General features: G+C 38.1%; 1 protein-coding gene across 1 annotated transcript in view; it reads left to right on the top strand.

The window, feature by feature from the left end:
* The window catches only part of DST (dystonin), a 314,972-nt gene that overhangs the window by 116,496 nt on the left and 177,795 nt on the right, over positions 1-20,681 (top strand). The window contains exons 6-9 of the mRNA XM_067294163.1: positions 2,961-3,050; positions 3,586-3,684; positions 6,009-6,086; positions 8,982-9,074. Coding sequence (XP_067150264.1) covers positions 2,961-3,050; positions 3,586-3,684; positions 6,009-6,086; positions 8,982-9,074 — 360 coding nt within the window. The remainder of the gene's footprint in view (positions 1-2,960; positions 3,051-3,585; positions 3,685-6,008; positions 6,087-8,981; positions 9,075-20,681) is intronic.

The following is a 20,681-nucleotide window of genomic DNA, read 5'->3' on the forward strand; positions in this document are numbered from 1 at the left end:
GTCAGATGCCCCTCTCAGCCATTAAGTGCCTCCCACATCTTCCTTAGAGAATCTTTTGTCATGCCCAAATTATCAAATCTCCCGTGCTCACATGAGTATGTTGCACAAAGTTGCCTAAGGTAGCACATAACCTACTTTGCATGTGGACCTTGCAAAACGTAGGGCTGACAATTCTGCTATTTTATAGAAAAACCACTAAAACTCATAACAAAATTCCACGGGGCCCAGCAGATCCGGCAGATCCACAGGTTGTGATGGAATCTGCATGTGGCAGCAAAATGGCAAGAAAATAGTAATATTTATTTCTTGTGCATTTAAAGATCTAAGAATTCATTGTATATGTTGAGAGACAAAACCTGCCCTAGTAATAGCAGAGGGAGATGGTTTTGCAAGTTTTTCTTGAAATGGCAGTGCAGGATTTCTTGGGAAGCACAAGGTGCTCTGTTTAAAAAGAAGTGATTTGCTGCTTTGAGAGAACCTGCTTGCTGCATATCAGTTGCCCAGCTACATCTTTTTAGGTGCGCACTTGCTACTATGGGACAGTGGAAGAAATACCTTAGTACGTTGTCCTGTACTAGCATGCCGGAGCAGTACGTCCTAAATAACTTACCCTCCCAGTAAGTGTCAGTCAATGGCAGAGCTAAGAAAGAAATCTAAGACTTATTGGTGGTTTCCCAGCTGGTGGTTTGACAGCTCTAAACAACTTTCTCCGTAAACAGTCTGAATTCATCTCTGAAACATCTGTGACACCTAGAAAGATAAGTTAGGGACAGTGTTTTTCTTTGTAACACTTTGGAAACCTCCAAGTGTAAGAAACAAACAGAAGGTAAACAAACCGATGTTGTGAGAGACAGACTGGAAGAGTAAATCATCTTCAAGCCGCAAAAATGTCCTGCATCCAATGAGAAAATAAAGATGGACAGATTGGAAATTGTAGTATTTTCTCATTCCGCAATTCAACTACCTGCACGCTGGGCAATTCACATGAGTTTTATGTTGAAAAGAGTGTCGGTATTGCCTTGTGTGCTTCATAGGTAGTTTTTAAGCTGTGCTAGCGCTATGTCTTTTAGATGTACAAGCCTTTCCTCTGCTCTCACCTGACATCCTCCCTTCCCTCTGGCTGCCGTGCTCCCCCATGGATCTGTTCTGGCTTGGGCTCCTGCTTTCTTAACTGAAGCTGAAGGGTCGCAGGGCCGGCCTGGAGGGGCACGGAGGAGGAGGAGGAGGAATGCTGCTACCGCGTTTCATTGGAAGGAAACCTACCTGCGTCTGTCAAAAAGAACTCAGTCCTCGGTTGGCATGATTCACTTTGGCATGGTTCTTTGAATAGAAAAATAAAAAGTCACAATTATTTTGGATTAAAAAAAAAAAGAACTTTGCACTTTTTGTCTTTTAAGCATTTGATGTAATCGGATCTGATATCAGAGTTTTCCATGATATCTTTGAGGCTTCCCTTTTCTTTTTTTGACCACAGATATGCTAGGAGAACATCTGTTCTGTTTCTTTGTTTAGCTCAACAATACTTTGATATTACTAGAGTATTTTCCTTTTGGAATTTTTTAAATTAATTACACACAGGACTTTATATAACATCTGGAATTTAAATTATTTTTTGTTTGTATAGGAGTGTGCAGAGCTATGTATATGTAAAGGAGTGAAGGTATGTGTGTGATGACTACTGTGTGTGCAGACTCTGTACACATGTTTTGGAAAATATCAGTAATAACTCCTTATGGAATGGTCTTGTAAAGGACTGGTTCTGACTAGTCTTCAGCATGGACACAAATCTGCTCTGATATTATTCCCAGTTAAGCTGATGGTCTTTGTAAAAATAATTTACAGAGTTCAGAAGTTGGAGTAAGAAAATTTGAACTAAGAAGCATACATCAAGCTAATCACCAATAGCAGGTTGGAAATTAAAATTAAAAAAAATTAAAATTAAAAAAATTTTTCAGAGAAGGTTATGTCTTAGCTAGCAAAGCTAACACTAAGCAACAAGAACTTGGTCTATGGACAGACATCTTCCAGCTTTGCTGTGACTATCAGAAGGGTGCCAGTGTTCAGCTGCCTCTGTGCTGATCGCCTCTGTTCCCTCCCTTGAAGTTAGTCTCCCGGGATCAGCGGTTTATCAGCCCTGCTGAGCCCATTTTAGTTGAATGAGATCAGGTAGCAAAGGCCCACTGTCCATCAGGGAGCAGCCGCAGGAGCAGATCTGCCTGGCTGGAGAGCGTTGCTGAGCTGTAGAGAGTGTTAACATCTGCAGCTGGCACAGCTGGAAGGAGGATGTGTCCCCTTGGCTTTCTGCTGTCAACCTGGCATGACAGTTCTTTGGAACGACATATAAGGTCCACATGTCCGCATGTGAAACATTGGGAAAACTTACTACTTAAAGGGAAATCTGAGAGGACAAACTGTTCTGATGTTAATTGGTGGATGACATGCTTTGGTTAGTAATGTGTTTAAGGCCAGAAAGCGTGTTAACTTTTGGCCTGAATCCAGTGAACTTGTATGCTGAGGATAACATATGTGTCAAGACAGGATTTTGTTCTGTATGTTTTCTCCCAGTTCATTGGGTCTAGCTGGCTACTGTGGGTCTAGCTAGCATCATCTGTAAGTGACCATTATTTAGGTTGAAATAGATAGGGTTGTTTAAATAGTCAGGAACTGATTTTTTGGTTGCTGTATCCATTTGTTGCCTCTAACTTTATACTATTTTTCTTTTCCTTTTCAATAGAGAAAATAAAATGTGATGGAACTGTGAGAGTGCAGACAAGGTTGTGAATTTTGCTTGTGATTATGATTAATTTAGGTTTGCTAATTTGTTATGAAAGTGGATAAATTTCAAGTGGCATTGATGTATATCTGAGGATGAGTATCAAAAGATAATTGCGTTGATATGACTGTAAATGCCTTGGTATAAATCAGGATCTTAAATTGTATTTTCACATTTACCTTTGCAGGTTCGAAAGCATGTAAATGACCTATATGAAGACCTAAGGGATGGACATAGCTTGATCTCCCTTTTAGAAGTCCTTTCTGGAGACACCTTGGTAAGCTTTCAAATCAGAATGCAGTGATCCGATTTGTTATACACACATTTATTCTGTTTTTTAACTCTTTAGAGTTAAAATACTGCTGGGGATTTTTTTGATATTTCCCACAATGTGTGACTTGATACCAACAACACAAGTGGTATTTCTGTTGGTAAAATATTCCACCATGAATTCTGTGGGAGAATGCAGTTGTATTTTCTTCTTTTCTTGTAGTTAGTGAGACTTGCTGTCTTAATAGGGTAGTGCACAAGCTTTTTCTGTTCTTCCCTTTTCTTTACAGTTTTTCTTTTAACAAGTATTAGATGCTTAATATTCCTTCACATTAAAGGGAATAACTTACAAACTGCAAGGGTAAAATGTCCCTGAAACTGTCTAACACGCTCCTCAGGTGTCATTTCCTTTCTTTGTGAGCATTACTTCCCTTGCTTGGTATTTGTTCTCTTCATTATGTTCTTCTTTTCATGCTCTTCTTTTCATTTGTGGTCTGTCTTGTGTCTTTGCTGTCCTGTCTCTTGTTTGTTATATTCATTAGCCAAGAGAGCGAGATTTTTTGAAGACCTTACGGTTGGTGAGTTCAACAGAAGCATGCGCATATGAACAGCATGAGGATGTGGAGGATGAGGATAAGGGGGTAGGTGCCGACCCCCATAACTGTACTAATGTAGTGTTTGAAGTGTGGTGGCTGCTAATGTAAAAGCAAATTCTTAGCTTGGTGTTCTGCGGTAGTTCAGTAGAAAGGTCAAAAGAACTCATGTTGATAAACCAGAATATGTGTTTATAATGAAGGTATGAAAAGAAAAATTTTTATTCAGCTTGTTTGCAAATACCTAAAATGCAAAAGTTTAAGATTTCTATTTGTTTACTTTATACTGTGCAAAACTGTGGCACAAATGTGTACTGGGCAATATTATCAAAATATTGTAGAACAGTCTGTTTTTATAATAAATATGAAAATAAAATAATTCCATTAAGCCAACATTTTTTACTTGCAATCTATATTGCACATATACAGGTAATATAAACAGAAGCTGGACTCCTTACTGAAGTCAATGGTAAAAAATTGATTTGTCTTAATTAGAAACACCAGTCTACCCTACCCATAGTGTATTTGAGATAATATTTGAAAATATTTTGGAATGAGGTAATTTAGATGTGCAGATCTATTTCTTAGACTTTATCAAATGTAATAGTTACTTTTTCAAAGCAGATAGTCAAAGTAGAAAGTGTGCGACAGCTATGTGTAGTGCTTTGGCTAGTAAGCATACGGATTGTTTGCAGGGTTTATCTTTCTGGCAGCAAATGCTGAATTATCATTATATTTCACTGTATTTTTACCATCCAGAAGGGAAATATCTACTTATAAAGTCTGAAATGCTAAGTGCTCGTTAGTCCAAGTAAGTTGTTTCATGCCTTTGTAGAACTTGCATTACTGGTGTTTGCTAAAGCAACTTGGTATTACAGGGCCCAATTATGTTCTTGGCTCCACCTGTGTTGGGCTGCAGTTGTGATTTCAGTGGACTGTGTGCTTTTTTCTGAGGCATGGCATACCTCAAAACGCTGCATATTAGTTGTACACTGGAAAAAATATTTCCCCTCTGAGATTGTATACCTCTACTTTGTGACGATTTGGGGTGTATTATACTCTCTTTGTTTTGGAAAATAAAAGTTCCGGGTCTGCAGTCCTTCCCTCAATCCATGCAAGTTATTCTATAGCAAGGGCTGCAGAGATTGGTTCTGAACTATCAGTGTTTAAAAAAAAAAAAAAAAAAAAAAAGGCGCGCGCGTGAGAGAGAGAGAGAACTAAACCCAAGGTTCTATATTGGAAATTAAAGTTCCATCTTTGTATTTTAATTTATGCTTCTTATTCAGCTACATTTTCCCATGTTTCCTTTTGTCAAACACATGATATTTCACAGGGGAAAAAAAAGTCAGTTGAGGAAGACTTTGGCTTATCTGTGTGTTTCACAGCGATTGAGGAAATACTCATATTCGTGGCTGATCCCTAGCAATTCTAGTATGCTTCTGTTTATTGCTGTGAAAGTTTGTGAAAAATCTGAAATAAGGAAGAAGACTATAAGGATTTGGATATTATTATGATGACATTAATTTAACTGCTTTCCCATTGTTGAGGCATGACAGCTAAGTAAAATATTCCTCTTCTGTGTGGTCCTTCTTCTTGGTGATTCTACACTAACTGCATGCAGTTTTGCCATGTTTCCATTAACATACCACTCATTTTGTATTTTTTCTTGCTAGTTTGATTTTGCTTTGAGAAAAATGATTTTTATTTATTTATTTATTTATTTTAAAGGTTTTTTTTTCATGCTTCTACCCAAGTCAAGAGTTTAAGCTTATGCTCTAGGGCTGTATATGTTACATTATTTCTGTTTGGAGCAAGGTGTTATCTTTGTAATATGCTTCTAAATAAATATTAAAATTAAAATGATAATGCAGTCATATCACAAATAAGCAATGGTAAATCATAAAGTCGTATTCGCATATAGAGGCAAGCTCTTCCATCACAGAGCCTACCAGAACAACATAAATGTCCATGTCATTATTTATATTTTGCTTTGCCTAATATACTGTAAAACTTGTAATACTGTATTATTGGTCCCTGGCTTTGATTTTGCAATTTGCCTTCTGTAGATAGATTCTTGTGGGGCCCTTTTAGCCCTCTTGGCTGAAGTAATTCCCTCCAGGGATACAACTCTCTGCCTGCGTGGATCAAAGCTGCAGTATGGGACCATTGAGCTCTCTTTCCTTCCATTGTGCTAAAAAATTCCAACTAAAGTTTAAAAAAAAAAAAAAAAGGCTAAATGCTAAAGCACAGGTTTTTTCGCCAAAGCACTGGCTTCATTAAAACGGTAATGCTTTAAATATTTATGTGGTATCTTTTAGATCAGACTGTTTGTCTGACAGGAAGATCTTACAACTACTGTTTTCCAATTTTAGCCCCGAGAAAAAGGTCGGATGCGTTTTCACAGACTCCAGAACGTCCAAATTGCACTTGACTATTTGAAGAAACGCCAGGTATGTATGGTGAAAATTTTAACAAAAAATGCTAGTGAAAATTGCATTGCCAGTACCTAATAAACATAAAAATCTGTGCTGCTTGGTCGATTATGCACATTGTAAATCAGCTGCTGATACCAGCCCAGGTTGAACTGGTGCTTGAGATGACGACAAGGGAAGTGTGGGATATAAGAGAACTCGGTCTGGCTTCTGCCTCTGGAAGATGGTCAATGCAGTTGCATCAACCTCTCTTGGTGCTCTTGCGTCCAGGTGTTTTGAGTCCCAAATGACCATGCTGACAGCCAAGAATAGTCGTGTCTACCTTTGATATCTTTTCTGAGCAGTAACGTAAACACACTCCATGTAGTATAAGACATTGAAGAGCAGAAAGTTGTGGGGGAGACCCTCATGAATCATTTAAAGTAGATTAAGGTTTTTTAATACTGGCCAAACACTAACTTCAGAGCTAGTATATACTTTTTTGACAAAAAATAATTTTTAGTGGAAATGCAGATTCAAAGAAATGAGAACTTCATGTGGAAGTTGCTTGTTCTGATGATTTTTTTGGGGAGGTTGGGGGGAAGCTTTCTCAAGCCTCGATCCTTTCTGATGAAACCAAAGCTGGTGCCCCAGAAAGGCAGCACAGTTACCTGGGCTGTGGAAGATCCAGATTTAATTTCACCTGAGTCAACTTTAAATCAAGCATTTGAAAAACCACACTGCTGGGTGGTTTTCCACTGCTGTGGAGTGAATTCTTTTCTGCCCTTTTTTTTTTCTTTTTTCTTTTCTTTTTTTTTTTTTAAGCTTATTGGATTTTTGTTTTCTCCCTTTGCAAAACGGCAATATTTAAAAATGTCAAAAAAAAAAAAAAAAAGATGGCAGGAGAAACTGCTTCCCTATCCATGCCATCCATTTGAAATGGCCCTGGAAATCTGCTTCCTGGTTGGTTGATTTTTTTGTTTGTTTGCTGCCTGGAAGGATTAAAAACAGATAAGGTAGCAAAACACGCAGATGTTTGGTTTGGTTTTGAAAACAAACATCTTTTCTTATTGTGAGCGGATTACAGAATATATTTTGGGTCACTGAATGATGTCTGTGCACTGAGAACTTGAGTTGCTTCCCTGAGTTCAGAGGAAATTTTTCCTGTTAACTTAAAGCGAGCCATTGAACAACCATGCTACCAAGTGAACGAATGGCTCCTTAAGCTGACAGTTGTCCTGGTGTTTGCGTGCAGGGGGGTCCCGGGAATTTCCCTGCGCTGTGCCTTACTTCTGCGTGACAGCCCTTGCTTCTTAAACCACAGGACATGTAGAATCAGGTCATCGCCACGTTTGTGAACGTGCACGGGTCAGCGGGAACGGCAGGACTCATCGTACGGCACTCCATTGCCATCTGTGGGTTTTTGACCGCTTGGATCACAGAGGCCTACTGCGAGCCCACATCTGTGCTCTCTTCGGCCTTGTAGTTGCCTGAAAATGGCTGTACTGTGTTTTAGAAAATACCCTATGGCTTTGGTGTTCTTGGCAGGTTGCTGGCGGGATTTGCATTTGGGTGAGGTTTCGGTACTTCCAAGGAGTGGGGCTCCTAGCGTGATGCGAGGGTTGTCCTGGGGTGTAGAGCAAAGGCACCGCTGTGGAGACGGGCAGGAAGGGAAGGACCAGGCGGTCCTTCCCAGGGACCTTCCCAGGCAGGAAGGACAGAGCAAGGGAGGTGCAGTGCTCCTGTTACTCACTTAGGAAGGATATTTAGAAGGTAACTTGCTCAGGCTTTCTGTATGCCGTCCAAATACAGAGGCTTTATTGTGATTTAAGGCAGAGTGATCCAATATATTGATAGTTTTGAAGCCTAACTTGGAAAAAAAAAACAAAAAAAACAAAGGAAAAAACCAAAGAGGTAGCGTATTTGACTGTCATGCAGAGTTTTGCCAAAGGCAAATGGCTTTTATGCAGCAGGAGGAAAACATTTGGATCTGTCTTTTATTTTCTTTTGTGAACTGTGGGATATCCCCTCTCTTCTGGAGAGGTTTTTCTAACAGTGGTTAAAATTTTGTTTGCAGACCAAGAAGAGAACGTGCCTTTGCTTGCGCAGTGTTGATAACAGGGTATATCTTAAAAAGCATGTACATATAACTTTACTAGCATAAGCATCAAATGCCTTTTATCTGCGTCATCTTTAATTGCTAGGCTACACAGACAAATAATGCATGTAAAGAAATTAAATGGAATAATAAAATCTGACAAAGATAATAGAATTGTTAAACTTGTTCTGAATTTGAGTTTATTGGACCAGCAAAAATGTCAGCCTTTGTTTTTAGTCCTGTTAACCCTTTCACGTTTACAATGTTGTAGGTGACTACAATAGCAGCAGTGATAATAATTGTCCTTATTATGCCATTGGTTATTTAAATGTGATAATGAATTGTGGGTTTTGTTGGTTTTATCAGGTCAGACTGTTGTTTTTTAATGGGCTGATTCTCCTGTTGCTGAATTCTCTTTGGTACAGGAGAGCCTAGGGAAAGCCAAAGCTAATGATAAGCTTCCTGAATTTTGGCATTGCCACGAGACTGATGCACAACAGTTACAGATCATCATATTCTTGTTATCCTTCCTTCATCTAGCGTACCTTCCTTTTTTGCCATGAAGTGGGATGAAGGGTATTTGGCAAAGGAACATATCTGCTGATGTAGTGATGGCTGAGGAATCTTCTCAGCTTGGTGTGGGTGGCAGAGGAGGATTCCTAGCAGGCCACTTATGGCCTGAATTCAATTCCTTTCTGCTTTTGAGAATAAAAAAAACAAGAGGGTAGGTTTGTGAAGTGAGTAATGCTTCTTTTAGAGACATCACTGTGTAGTACAGTATATAATTTTGGCATATTTATTTCAAATTTTTATGTATTTTCTTTCCACAATGGCAGGTAAAACTGGTTAACATTAGGAATGATGACATAACAGACGGGAATCCCAAACTGACTTTGGGGTTGATATGGACCATAATTTTGCACTTTCAGGTAAGCCTAGTTTCTCTTATGTTTTCAGTCAGATTCTGTATATAGTTACCGTAAATGTGTCAACTGAAACCAGACTTCATATAACCCATGCAAAAATACGGAGTATGTCTCTTCTGTAATGCATATTTGAAGGTTTTGATGGCTTTTATATGGTGATGTAAACTGGATCAGACGACGTAGTTTGTTTGCTATCTAATTTCCTATTTGCAGAGTGAGTGCAAAACAGCTTAGTTTTTGAACATAATTAAAGACAATGGTGGTTGCATTTCTTTCGGGTTTGAATAAAAAGGTATTGTTTTATTGTAAAGACTACCTTTGAATATTAAGATTTAAAAAAAGGTTTTAAATCTTTTTGATTCTGGATCTGAATTTCTCTGCTCATTTGGGTGTTTTAGCAAGCACTGCTTTCAGCATTTTTGAGCAATCTGCAACACTTGGACATTTGTTTTTAGTACAATAAACGTGATAGTAATATGGGGTCACACTAGATGGCACAGTAATTGTTGTACAGTGGCTGGATTGTGTATAGTATAATGCATCCTTACAGTATGTGGTATTAAATTGCTTCTCAAACTGAGGGTTTCACAGTGGCTGTGGCTATCAGTGATGTAATTCAGATGACAGATAATTCCCATTTAGTGTGACTGCAGCATTGTTAGCCATAGACTCCTTCCTGTGCGGGCACTAAAAATGATCAGAAAATTACATTATTCAGAAAAACATGGTTCACTTAGAAATATACTCTACTGGATTTGTGATTTAGAAAACAATTTATTTCTTAAAGAAAAGGATGCTAGGGTCTAGTTTGCCTTTTTGCAAATCCTAAGGAGGAACAAAAAATTACATGAATAGGGGCAGACACGGTCCTGGCACTGAGGCCAAGGCCACTGCAGGAGAAGACACTGACTGGTCACTGTTAGGGGGCCTGAAGCTCCTTTCTGTTGGGTCGGTCTTTGCTTCCACATGCTTATATGGAGAAAGAAAGCTAGGCTTAAATATACTTGTGCATGACCCACAGAATAGTCAGTGATTGAATGTCCTGGCATTTTAAGAAATAAAGATTATTAAAAATTTAATAACAGAAGTTGTTTGTGGAAAGCCTTAGCTTGATGTACGTTTTATCTCTTGGAGCCTGATCCTACAAGGTACACGGGAATAGGCTTTTTTCAGGATGAAGCTGCTGGTATCTCTTGTGATCTGAATCATAGGGCACCTAGTACAATTTTGGTGCTTATAAAAAATGATGGAAGTTGGCATTACTAGCTTTACCTGTTTAAAAAAAAAAAAAAAGTGAGAAAGAAGAAAGTTTATATGAAGTAGTTTATATGACCTAGTGTGACAAGGATGTTCTTTTGTGAAGTAGCCAACTCCATGCGAAATAGGTGGGAGTGTTATAAATTGTAGCTGAAGATCACCTGAAGAAACACACTTACTCTGTTCAGTCCTGCCCCCTAATAACTACAACGTACATCTCCACCAATACAATTCAGGCTCATAAATCTACCAGCTTGTATTTACTTTTATCAAAATAATATGTTAAAAAGTCTGCGTTAAAATAATTTTCAAAATGGATAGTAGCTCATAGACAACATATTTATTAAATCACGTTAATAGATATGAAATAACTGAAAAATATATATTTTTTTATTTTCTGTTTTTTTTATATATTAATGGCTGCAGTGCCTACTTTGAACGCAGAAGTGATTTGTAAGGTGATATAAGAGAAACCCTTTATGCGAATCTATGTTACCCTAGCATTTGCCTTCATACCACTTCTGTGGAAATATATGGTAGTTTGGTGTGTTTGACACCTGTGTATGACTGATTTCGGTTCAGGATGTGTAAGGAAATTCAGGAGAATGTGCTTGCTTACACCTCACACATAATTTTTTAAAAGTTTGTCTTCACTTAAAACAGGGTTTGAATAAGGGAAAAAGTCAGAATCAAAGTGCAACACCAGACTTTTTGTAAAGTGGATAAATCTTCATGATAATAGGAGTGTTTATGCCTGGAGTAACTGCATATGTGGGGAAACTTCTGGTGGGATTCACATGCAGATTAAGACACCTAGTTCTGGGTGTTTACGTGGAGCTCTGTTCATGTGTATAAAGTGTCTAATTTCTCCCTGTAATCAATAGCATTTAGTCTCTTCAGTTAGTAGTTAGCTGAATCATTCTCTAGATTATACTAAAGGCTTACTCCATTTGATTAAACATGAACATCTGTTGTAATTGCAGATATGAGACTCCCACATTAGTACAACAAGCATGACACAGGTCGTATAGGAAACACCACTATTGTATGGGAAGAGATTGAGATCAAGCAGGATAAACTGCATCTTAAATGGCAGTAAATATGTTTGGGCAACTGATTTGAGCCCTGGAGGGCTAGTCAGTACAGCCAGTGGAGCTTGTGGAGCAATTCAGATGACTCCACAGCAGGTGCCTAACTCAGTTGCCCAAACGTGTCTAGTGCTATTTGAGATGTCACAGCATATCCTGCCTCACCTCTAGCAGCAGACCCAGTAGGAAGTGAGATTCCCTTAGGTCCTGTGTCATATCTGCTATCCCCATGTAGCTATCTCGGATACTTTTAGGTGTCTCAAATCTCTAGATGGGCAACTGACTTTCTCCTTATGTGTCTACTTTAGGGTGAGATAGATTGCTCTTCAAGATCCATTGACTGTGCTAACTAGATCTCCAGGGCTTGAGTCAGTTGCCTAAACATTGGTTTCTAGTGACATTTGAGAGGCCCTAAAATATCCAGGACATACATGAGGAGTTCACTGATGAGACACCAGATCTGTGAGAGGTCTATGCTTCTAGACCTGCAGCTGGAGGCCAGGTGTGATATAATAGAATATAACAAAGAGCTTTATGATGCCATGTATAGGAAGCTAAATCCTGCCCCACTGAATAAAATGGGCTGTTAGACATCTAGCTTGCATGTAAACACCTATAATGTAGACACGTACACTTAGGTGCCTTGATCTCAGCTAACCCTTAAATTTTACTAGCGTTTACAAAATAGTTTTTTGGGGAGTACAGACAGCTATCTTCTGCGTAGAGTTACTGCTTCTGCTTTGTCATTATGTATATTCTAGTAACATTGCAAGCTGGGAGGTTTGCAAGATGCCAGAGATCTTTTTTGGCTGCTGTTTGTGGCATCTTGTTTCTCTGAGTGATAGCATTTATCCAGAGGATAATATTTCCTCAAAATAGAAAACTCTTCAGAGTATTGGAATGAATTGAGGAATGATTTAGGGGAAAGACATGATGAATAAAAATAAGAGATAATGTGCATTTGAGGATTAAATTTCTCTTGCATCTGAGTTATGTCTAGAGATGGTTATGGCATCCTGAGTTGGTACCCAAAATTAAATAAATGCAAATTTTGTTCTGAGTTTTGCCACTGGCTTTCACAGCTGCATAAGTCAATAAATTGTACATTCTTCTGTGGCCCAAGTAATTACATATAAGATATAGAAATGGGGAATCCAGTGCTTTATTGGGTTGAGTATGTTATGAAATAATTTGTCCTTCGGGTATGGATAATGCCTGAGACATGTATGTTGTTAGGATTTTGGCAGGCTTTCAGTGTATGCCTTTCACATGCTTTTAACAATATGTGGTTACTTTTTTCATTCAGTTTCATAATGCAATAATTGCTGTTATTTTCCTGGCATCTGTAGAACTTGTTAAATCAGATTACAGTATTTTGTATAATTATATACTGTATATAAAAAATATCCAAATTAATATTTGAATAAATTCCTTCTTTCATACCCATACGTTTTCACTGATATCATTGGAGATGAGCAACTATAAATAAAGGCAGAATTTGGGCCTCAGAAAGTAGTTGTAGTTTTAGTAGGATATCTTCTGTGAAAATTAGTGACCATTCCTTCTCAAACCACTGCAAGTGTTCTTTAAGTTAACAAATGTCTAGAGTAATTTGCAATTGGTTTAAAAACAAATCAAAACAGGAAACTAAACCTTTCTGGCCCCCAAAATTCAAGGTCTTTGAATTCAGGCCTTCAAAAATTTCTGGAACATCCGGGTCATGACTTGATAGACTTCATTTCTGTTTCAGTGGCATTATACAACTCAGTAATTCCTGTGAAACACTTCTGCTTTTCCCAGCTCCCTGTTCTCAGGCCTTTTTACCGAATACTGCTTTGCAAGGCTCCAGTCTGTAACTTTTTTTGTGCAGACGTTGCAGTGCCCTTCAGCCCTCTGTAGGCACGTGGATTTTTTTCTCTCAGGCCTGCTTAGGGCAAGTGTTTCCTCTTAACATTTTTCCTGTCAGCCAGCAAATACTTTTGCCACTGGTTCCAGGTAAGCCTTCAAGCTAAACTGATTCTTTATCAGCCTTCCACAAAGGAGTCTGTTAGACCATTCATTTGATCTAGCAGACCAACAGTTAAACATTTACCTGCTTTGGGGAAAAAGGTAAGAAGGGTGGATTTATTTGTAGATTACTTGGCTGGAATAGAGGATAGTTATCCACCCTTTTCCGAAACTCCTTATACCCCTTACCTCAGTTAGGTGTTTAGAGGCTGAAGTGCAATGATAGTTTTGAAGCACTCTTGCGGTGGTCGTGAAGGCAATATAGTGTCTTAAGGAGGTGACTGGAGAAGGAGGGAGCTCAGCTGGGGTGGCCCATTCCAGTAAATGTCTTGGAAAAGGTAAAGGAATAATGGGATGTTCTAGGATTTGTGCACCTTCCCCTGCTTCGGTTATTCTGATGTTAAATCTGCAATAATAATAATAGTCATAGAAGAGCCATGCTGATGGCTTTTCTGTTCTCTTTCCTTCGACGGCAACAAGGAATTGAGAGTGCTTCACTTGCCCTTCTCCCTGGCACCTATTTCTAGTCTTCCAGGAGCAGCTGGCTCTGAGGCTCACCTCTGCGCCCTGTCCAAGCTGTGGGTCTTGGATCCCAAGGATTCAAATTTAATCTGCCTTTGATTTAAAATAGCTAGAACAGGTCAACGTCTGATCTTCTCAAAGATTTAAAGATGGAGTTATGTGGCCAACTGTCTCATCTCCTGACTATAAGTGGTCATAGGATAAACTGAATTCTTTTTGGGACTTTTGATTCCCAGTAACTGGGCATTTTGGCAGAGCTGTCATTCAGCATTTGGTGGGGTGTACTTTTCCTGAAATTCCAGAATTCTGCAGCAGCTTAACAAAATGGCTAAACCTCATCTAGGAAAATGGGCATGGAGGTCTTGGAATTTCTGGGACTCCTCTGAATCACAGCAAAGACAAGAGCCGTGTGAGCCCATTGCATAATCATGTTTGGACTTCACTTCTAAGAATAGTGTGGTATCTGTAGCAGGATAGGAATTATGAGCAGTCACCTCACCAGTTGATTCTGTTTGTCCTTAATCCCGTAAAACCACATACAAGGAACAAATTCCTCCTTCCTCGCTTTTCTTGGGGTCACTTTGATAGATAAAATAATCTCTCTCCTGTCACATCATCTGCTGTTCAGGGTAGTGACTTTTGGGTACCTCAGGGGTACCTGAAAGTTGAAAGCTCTTTCAGATTTTGAGCAGTAATTGCCTGTACAGCTCAAACAGCTCTGGATATAATCTTTTGCTTGTGCCAGAAAGCTTTTCTTTCTTGCTTTATTCTCTAGCTTGCACGGTTTTAATTTTCACTTTCTCTTTGGCTTGTGTTTATTTTTCTGTGTGTTTTTCTGCATGTAACCTTTGGGCTGTGTAACAAAATGCTTGCTGGTTATCTGCTATGCTGTTTTAGTAGCATGAAATGACACGTACCATTTATGCTGAACTCTCCATTGCTTTTGCTGTGTTGCAGAAATGAAAAAAAACAACCCCCCCCCCCCAAAAAAAAACAACCCTTAAATGTATCAAAACCTACCCAAAGTGGGTACCAAGTAGGGTCATCCATGTTATTTCAGGATGAAAAATTCCAGGCTCAGTTTGATGGGCAAACCGGAATAAATTTTGCTTTATGTTTGCTAACTACTTGACACAAATGAGGAAGACAAATGAGCAGTGTGCAAAGGATGACTGACCTCAGCATTTTGCACACTACCAAATACACAGATTTTCCACAAGGATGCCACCTTAATGAGTAATACACCTGTTCCATGTTAAGAACATAATGCATTTTGCAGTCACACACATGCTCGATTAGTTACAGAAGTCTGTGGTTAAATGCACAGGAAACACACAAATCTTCATGAGCTGTTTCATGTCTTGATGTTAATCTTTTGTTTGCCATGTCTTAATGTTAACCTTTTGTTTGCGATTAAGACAGCCTCTTAGACATCCTGTAAGACAGATCAAATTGCAAACAAGTCTTGATCTAATCCTTTATTCATGTTATACTTCTTAGGGGTTTATATATCAGAAAAAGTCTTGCAATAATCTCCCTGCAGAACTTTCTAGGATTGGTGGGTATGAATTTGGATCTTTGGATTTTTCTTAAAAAAAACACCCAAACAAAAAACAAAAAAACAGCAAAACGTGGTGGTATTTTTAACAACTTTGATCATGTAAATCTCTGGCCTTAACTAAAGCTAAGCTTCCATTCAGGTTTGGTCAAATGTCTGAGACAAAGCTGATGGTGTCAGCATCCCAGTACACTTCAGGTTTTCGCTGTATTGTAGTGGTTCTCTTTGGATTTGGTGGTAGTCTCTTCTGATGCTTTAGAATACCATATTTCTTTGCTTTAGCAGACAGGTTTGGGAAGAAATTTTCATACCCCTTTTCAAAATCTCCAATTTAACCCTGTTGTCTCTGTCTCTTTTCACTTGCTGAGATCAAAGTTATCACTTAGTTTTCAGTAATCTAGTTAGCTAAAAGTGATCATTTTGTCTTTAGTTACTTGCACTTTCATTTATTCCCTTAACACAGAATATGATTTTCCATAGTTTTAAAAAAGACTAATCTAAAAACTATTTGTCAACTGTAATTCCTTTTGTCCTTGATCTTTTCTTTTGTTCATGGGGATAAATGAGTGCTTTTCAAATTATTCTTTTGTTCATGAGAAACAAGGAACAACAGAAAGAATTGTTAATAGGTGATAGCCTTCTCTCTCAGGAACAGCTGGTAAGTATTGTTGAATTGGTTATAAATTATTGAAGCTACCTATTTCTTACCTATTTCTAGGAAGATAGAGACTAACAAATATTAATAACAGTCAGTACAGATATCTTTGCAGTGCATTTATTCCTAGCTAATATTTAAAAGTGGTAAAATTCTAGGAATAGCTAAAAATATACCAGCTGCCTTCAACTAAAATGTACATGGAATACTCAGCAGTAAGCCAGGATTGTTGGGAGCACTGGATTTATAACCAGTGTTTCAGAACTAATTCTTTTATTTTGGCTGCCTCAATTTTTTAATTCCACTTTAGAGGTACCTGATTTTCTGAAAATGGGAGTTACGTACTCTTATGAAAAAATAATCATAATTAAGGTATGTGGGAAAGAGGATGCACAAAATCAGAGACATTCCAAATCACTGATCACATTACAAAACGCTGATTGCTTGGTGAGTTTTCCTGATGCTGTCAAATAACCATATTCATTTCTTCTGACCTGTCTTAAAATAGATTTGATTTGACATTGTTATGGCAGTCAGTGTGACACCAATCCTAATAGGAGATTTGAAATAACAAAGAATGCTTATGGACACTTTCTGTTTGGAAGACGGTGGTGTCATGCTGATTGTTAAACAGATTTAAGCAGTGTAAGATAAATATGTACTAAATCACATTCCATTAAAATTCAGTTAGTTTGATACAACTGTTGTTTAGAAACCTCAGTGCCAGTGCTCATTAATTTAAACATGTATTTGAGTTGCATAATTTGAATTTGAAGTATTCCTAAGCAAATTCTTAACTCCTGTGAAATTCATAGAAGAGTAGGAAGCAGCATACTGCAGCATAATTAGTTTAGTATATTTTTGATTAGACAGTTAATATAACATGGAAACTTGCAATTGTTCATTCAAGTCATGGACACTGTTCTATCTGATCTTTTACATTATATCTACTTTATCAGGGTATTCATTAAAATAAAATTTTGTAATAAGAGTGGATTATGTAGTAGTTCAATATTATTATACATATTATCATCATATTTTATTTATTATTATACATATTGTTATTAAACCAGAAGCTACATCTATGTGAAATTAAAACAGTCACAGTCAGTCACACTGCAAGGTGCTGAATCTTCTTTTCTGATAACAGAGGAGAAAGAGATATTTGCAAGCACATAAATGACATTGTTGTGTTTGTATAAACAAATGGTTTACAAAGACTATAGTTTTATTTTTTAAATGTGCTTTTCTATTAACTGAGGGGGGCAAAGTCAGGACCCAGCTCAGTCCCATGTGGAAGTCTTTTGTAAATTAGCGAATCCTCTGGGCCCTGCTGGCACTGGCTGGAAGTCACTTTTCTAAGCTGCTTAGAATATGGCTCTTTAACGGGAGCTAATGGAGCAAATGTCACAACTCCACCCATATGTTAAACATACTACAAATGCAAATAGAAATCAAATCCATGGAAGAAAATGTGGTCATTGCATAAACATCCTCTCTGAAAAGAAATGTCTTGGCATTGTAGCTGGCTGTCTAGCAGCTGGGATGCATTATTCTGTGACACCCTGCTAGTTCATAGGTGTTGCGGTGAAAGTTTTCTAAGCACTACTGTCAAATTCTGCTCCAGTGCCCGCAGAGTAGTCGGAAATGAACATCTTTGTTCCTGGAAGTTCGGTGAGCACTGAAAGCACTTCTTTAACACATATTTGTTTTAGGTTCCTTCAGTAAAATGTTGCAGAATACTTCAGTGGAGCTGACCCCTAGGGATAAAGTCTCTGGCCTTTATTTTTGCAGTTCCTTTTAAAAGAAATGGGAAAGATTCAATGGTAACACTTGATAATGCTATATAAATTATTTGGTAGTTCTTTTGCAGGGTGAAAAACCATACACACCTACCCCTGCTGATGTGTGGCGTTTTTAATACGCTTTGCATATTGGTAACAGAAATGAACCTGAAGCTTGAAAATATGGACATTTTCCAAACATAGTATGTTGGTGTTTAGACCTGCTTGCATTTTAATAGTCTATATTTCTTCCCAGTTTTCAGATGTAATTAGACACCTCATGGCTATTTTATTCAGAGCTACACAGAGATGTCTACAGAACAGAGCGATGGGAGGAGGAAAATACTCACATTTTATTAACTCCAGAAGAGTTTAATTTGAACATACTATATTCATATAGTCTGTTTTGCAGTAACTTTACGGACAGCTCTCTAGACAGACCGACCCTTATAATTTTGTTTCACCTTTACCTGCCAGATGCTTTAAATCTGCTGCAAAGTTCCCCTACGTAGTACTCAGCAGTCTTGACCTGAACAAACTATTATGCTTTTATGATAATAGCAAAGCAGCAAGTTATTTATAGCTGACAAGTCAGTGAAAAAATCACATCAGCTACTGTGAAAACCCCACATACAAATAAGATTTGATGCCCTGCACCCTGTCAGAGCAATCTCTGATCATTCACTTTAATCTTCCTTTCTATGGATCATTGGATACGTGAGGAAAAAGTATGAAGTGAAAAACAAGTTTGCTAACTAAATCCTTCCTGCTGTTCGCTGTATGCTTGTTTTTGGCTTTGGAGTGTAGCTAATAGTTTCAAAGGTTGCTGCATATTTTTCCACTTTATCTTACTTGAGTTGCAAATGAAACAGGAAGTTAAAACATATGCGAGAATTTTCTACTGCTCATAAGTGCTATGTCATCCCTGCGAAAGGCCATCGGCCATACAGTGTAAGGCTGAAGCAATGATGTTTATTTAAGAGGATTGGTGGCCAGAAATAAGCCACAGTGTCTAATCAGACACAGGCCCTGCCTGGGCACTGTGCCACAACATTTATTGCCTGTGCATTTCTCATAAGCAAAATGGCTACGTACTGAGGAGGATGGAAGTGAAGTCTGGAAGAAATTACGGTGCCAACTGCAGTTCTTAAGTTTCCGAGAAGGATTTAAGTGTATGTAAATATACCGAAATGAATGAGACTGTGTGACTGTGCGTTACTGAAAGCCAAATGGGGAACCTCTGTGGATGTGTAAGGGCTGAAAAGGAAGAACAGTGTTTAGATCCTGCCAAAGCTCCCTTAAGTCCAGCTAAACATTCCCCTGGAAGAAAATATTTTAGAAGAAAAACGAGAAAGAAATCAACTGAGGAGAGACCAGATTCAGAACAGCTTAAAGAAAATGAAGAAAGAAACCAACATGAAGTGGGGAGTTCAGAAAAGACCGAGATGCTTTCGAAGGGTGTGGGATTGGCTGATTCCTTGCCACCGAGAACAGCAGTGGACGGTTACACTCTGCCCGTGAGTACAGACCTTTCGGCTGATCTTGTTAAAGCAAAAGTTGTACTGAGTGAAGCTAACAGGGATTCTCTTTGAGGGGACAGTTTTCATGGTGATAATCAGAAGCTCACCCAGTCTGATGAAATAGAAACATGGTTAAAAGAACATGACGAGATAAGTTCAGAAAAACGCTGTACATGGAAGAGGAAAAATTCACATGGTGGCACCACAAGGGAATTAACATTCCAGCAGAAAGTTAGCAGTCTTTGTTTTGAAAAGGCAGCTAGCTGCAATTCTGCTGTCCACCTTGTAGGCAGACAGCATGAAGAAACTGGGTTAAATAAAATTTCTGGCCGAATTGTTGAAGATGTCCCAAAAAGCAATACACATGAAAAGTTGCATCACTTTCTTTCTGAAAGCAAAAGTGATCCACAGCTTGAACAAATGAGATTTTATTCTTCTGATACTGTGCTTCTCCAAATGCCAAAAGAAAAGGCATTTTTTAGCATTCCACTGAACAGGAGCAGGGTAAATATTTTGGCGCAGTAGGTTAATGTTGAAAGTTAGCTCAGAATAACTATCGGAACAGTATTTTTGCTGTGTTACAAAAATATCTTCATTTTGCTGTTTATAAGCCTCTTACACATGCAGGAATGCTGTAGATCACATTACTTGATCTTTTCTGTAGGTTAAGTAATACCTTTATATTTGAGCAGTATTTATCTACTATTCTTGTATTGTTTTGCTGTCTGTAGTTGTTTGATTTGTTTCATAATTCAGAAAAAAAGATCTTTATGTTAAAATGAGAGTAGAAGGTGCAGTGAATTTTATAGAGTTGTTTTAGTTCACATTTAATATCTGCAGTAAATTTTATCAGTTCTTGACAATCTTGTCATTCTTCTGAGCCTTTTATCAGATGGATGGGAATATTTCTAACTGTTTTCTCTTATGGTCAGTAGGAACTGAAGAATGAGAGAAATATATAGGCAGCTTGAAATAGAAAAAGTGAACATAAATCATTCTTAATAATGTTCTACACTTTTAAAGATCTTTCCTGCAAAACTGTCTGTCTGATCTATTAGTATTAATTATTCAAATTCCTTCTTCCCCTGGGGGTAGGATTACTTTCATTTTACAGTAAAAGAAACCGAAGTACAAGCTTAGTTGCAGATGCCTAAAGGAAAGCAAATTTTTGTTTGTGGGTATCCATGTTAACATATTACCAATTCTACCCCACTCATTT

The sequence above is a fragment of the Apteryx mantelli genome, chromosome 3 (assembly GCF_036417845.1).
Source record: "Apteryx mantelli isolate bAptMan1 chromosome 3, bAptMan1.hap1, whole genome shotgun sequence".
Lineage (NCBI taxonomy): Eukaryota > Metazoa > Chordata > Aves > Apterygiformes > Apterygidae > Apteryx > Apteryx mantelli.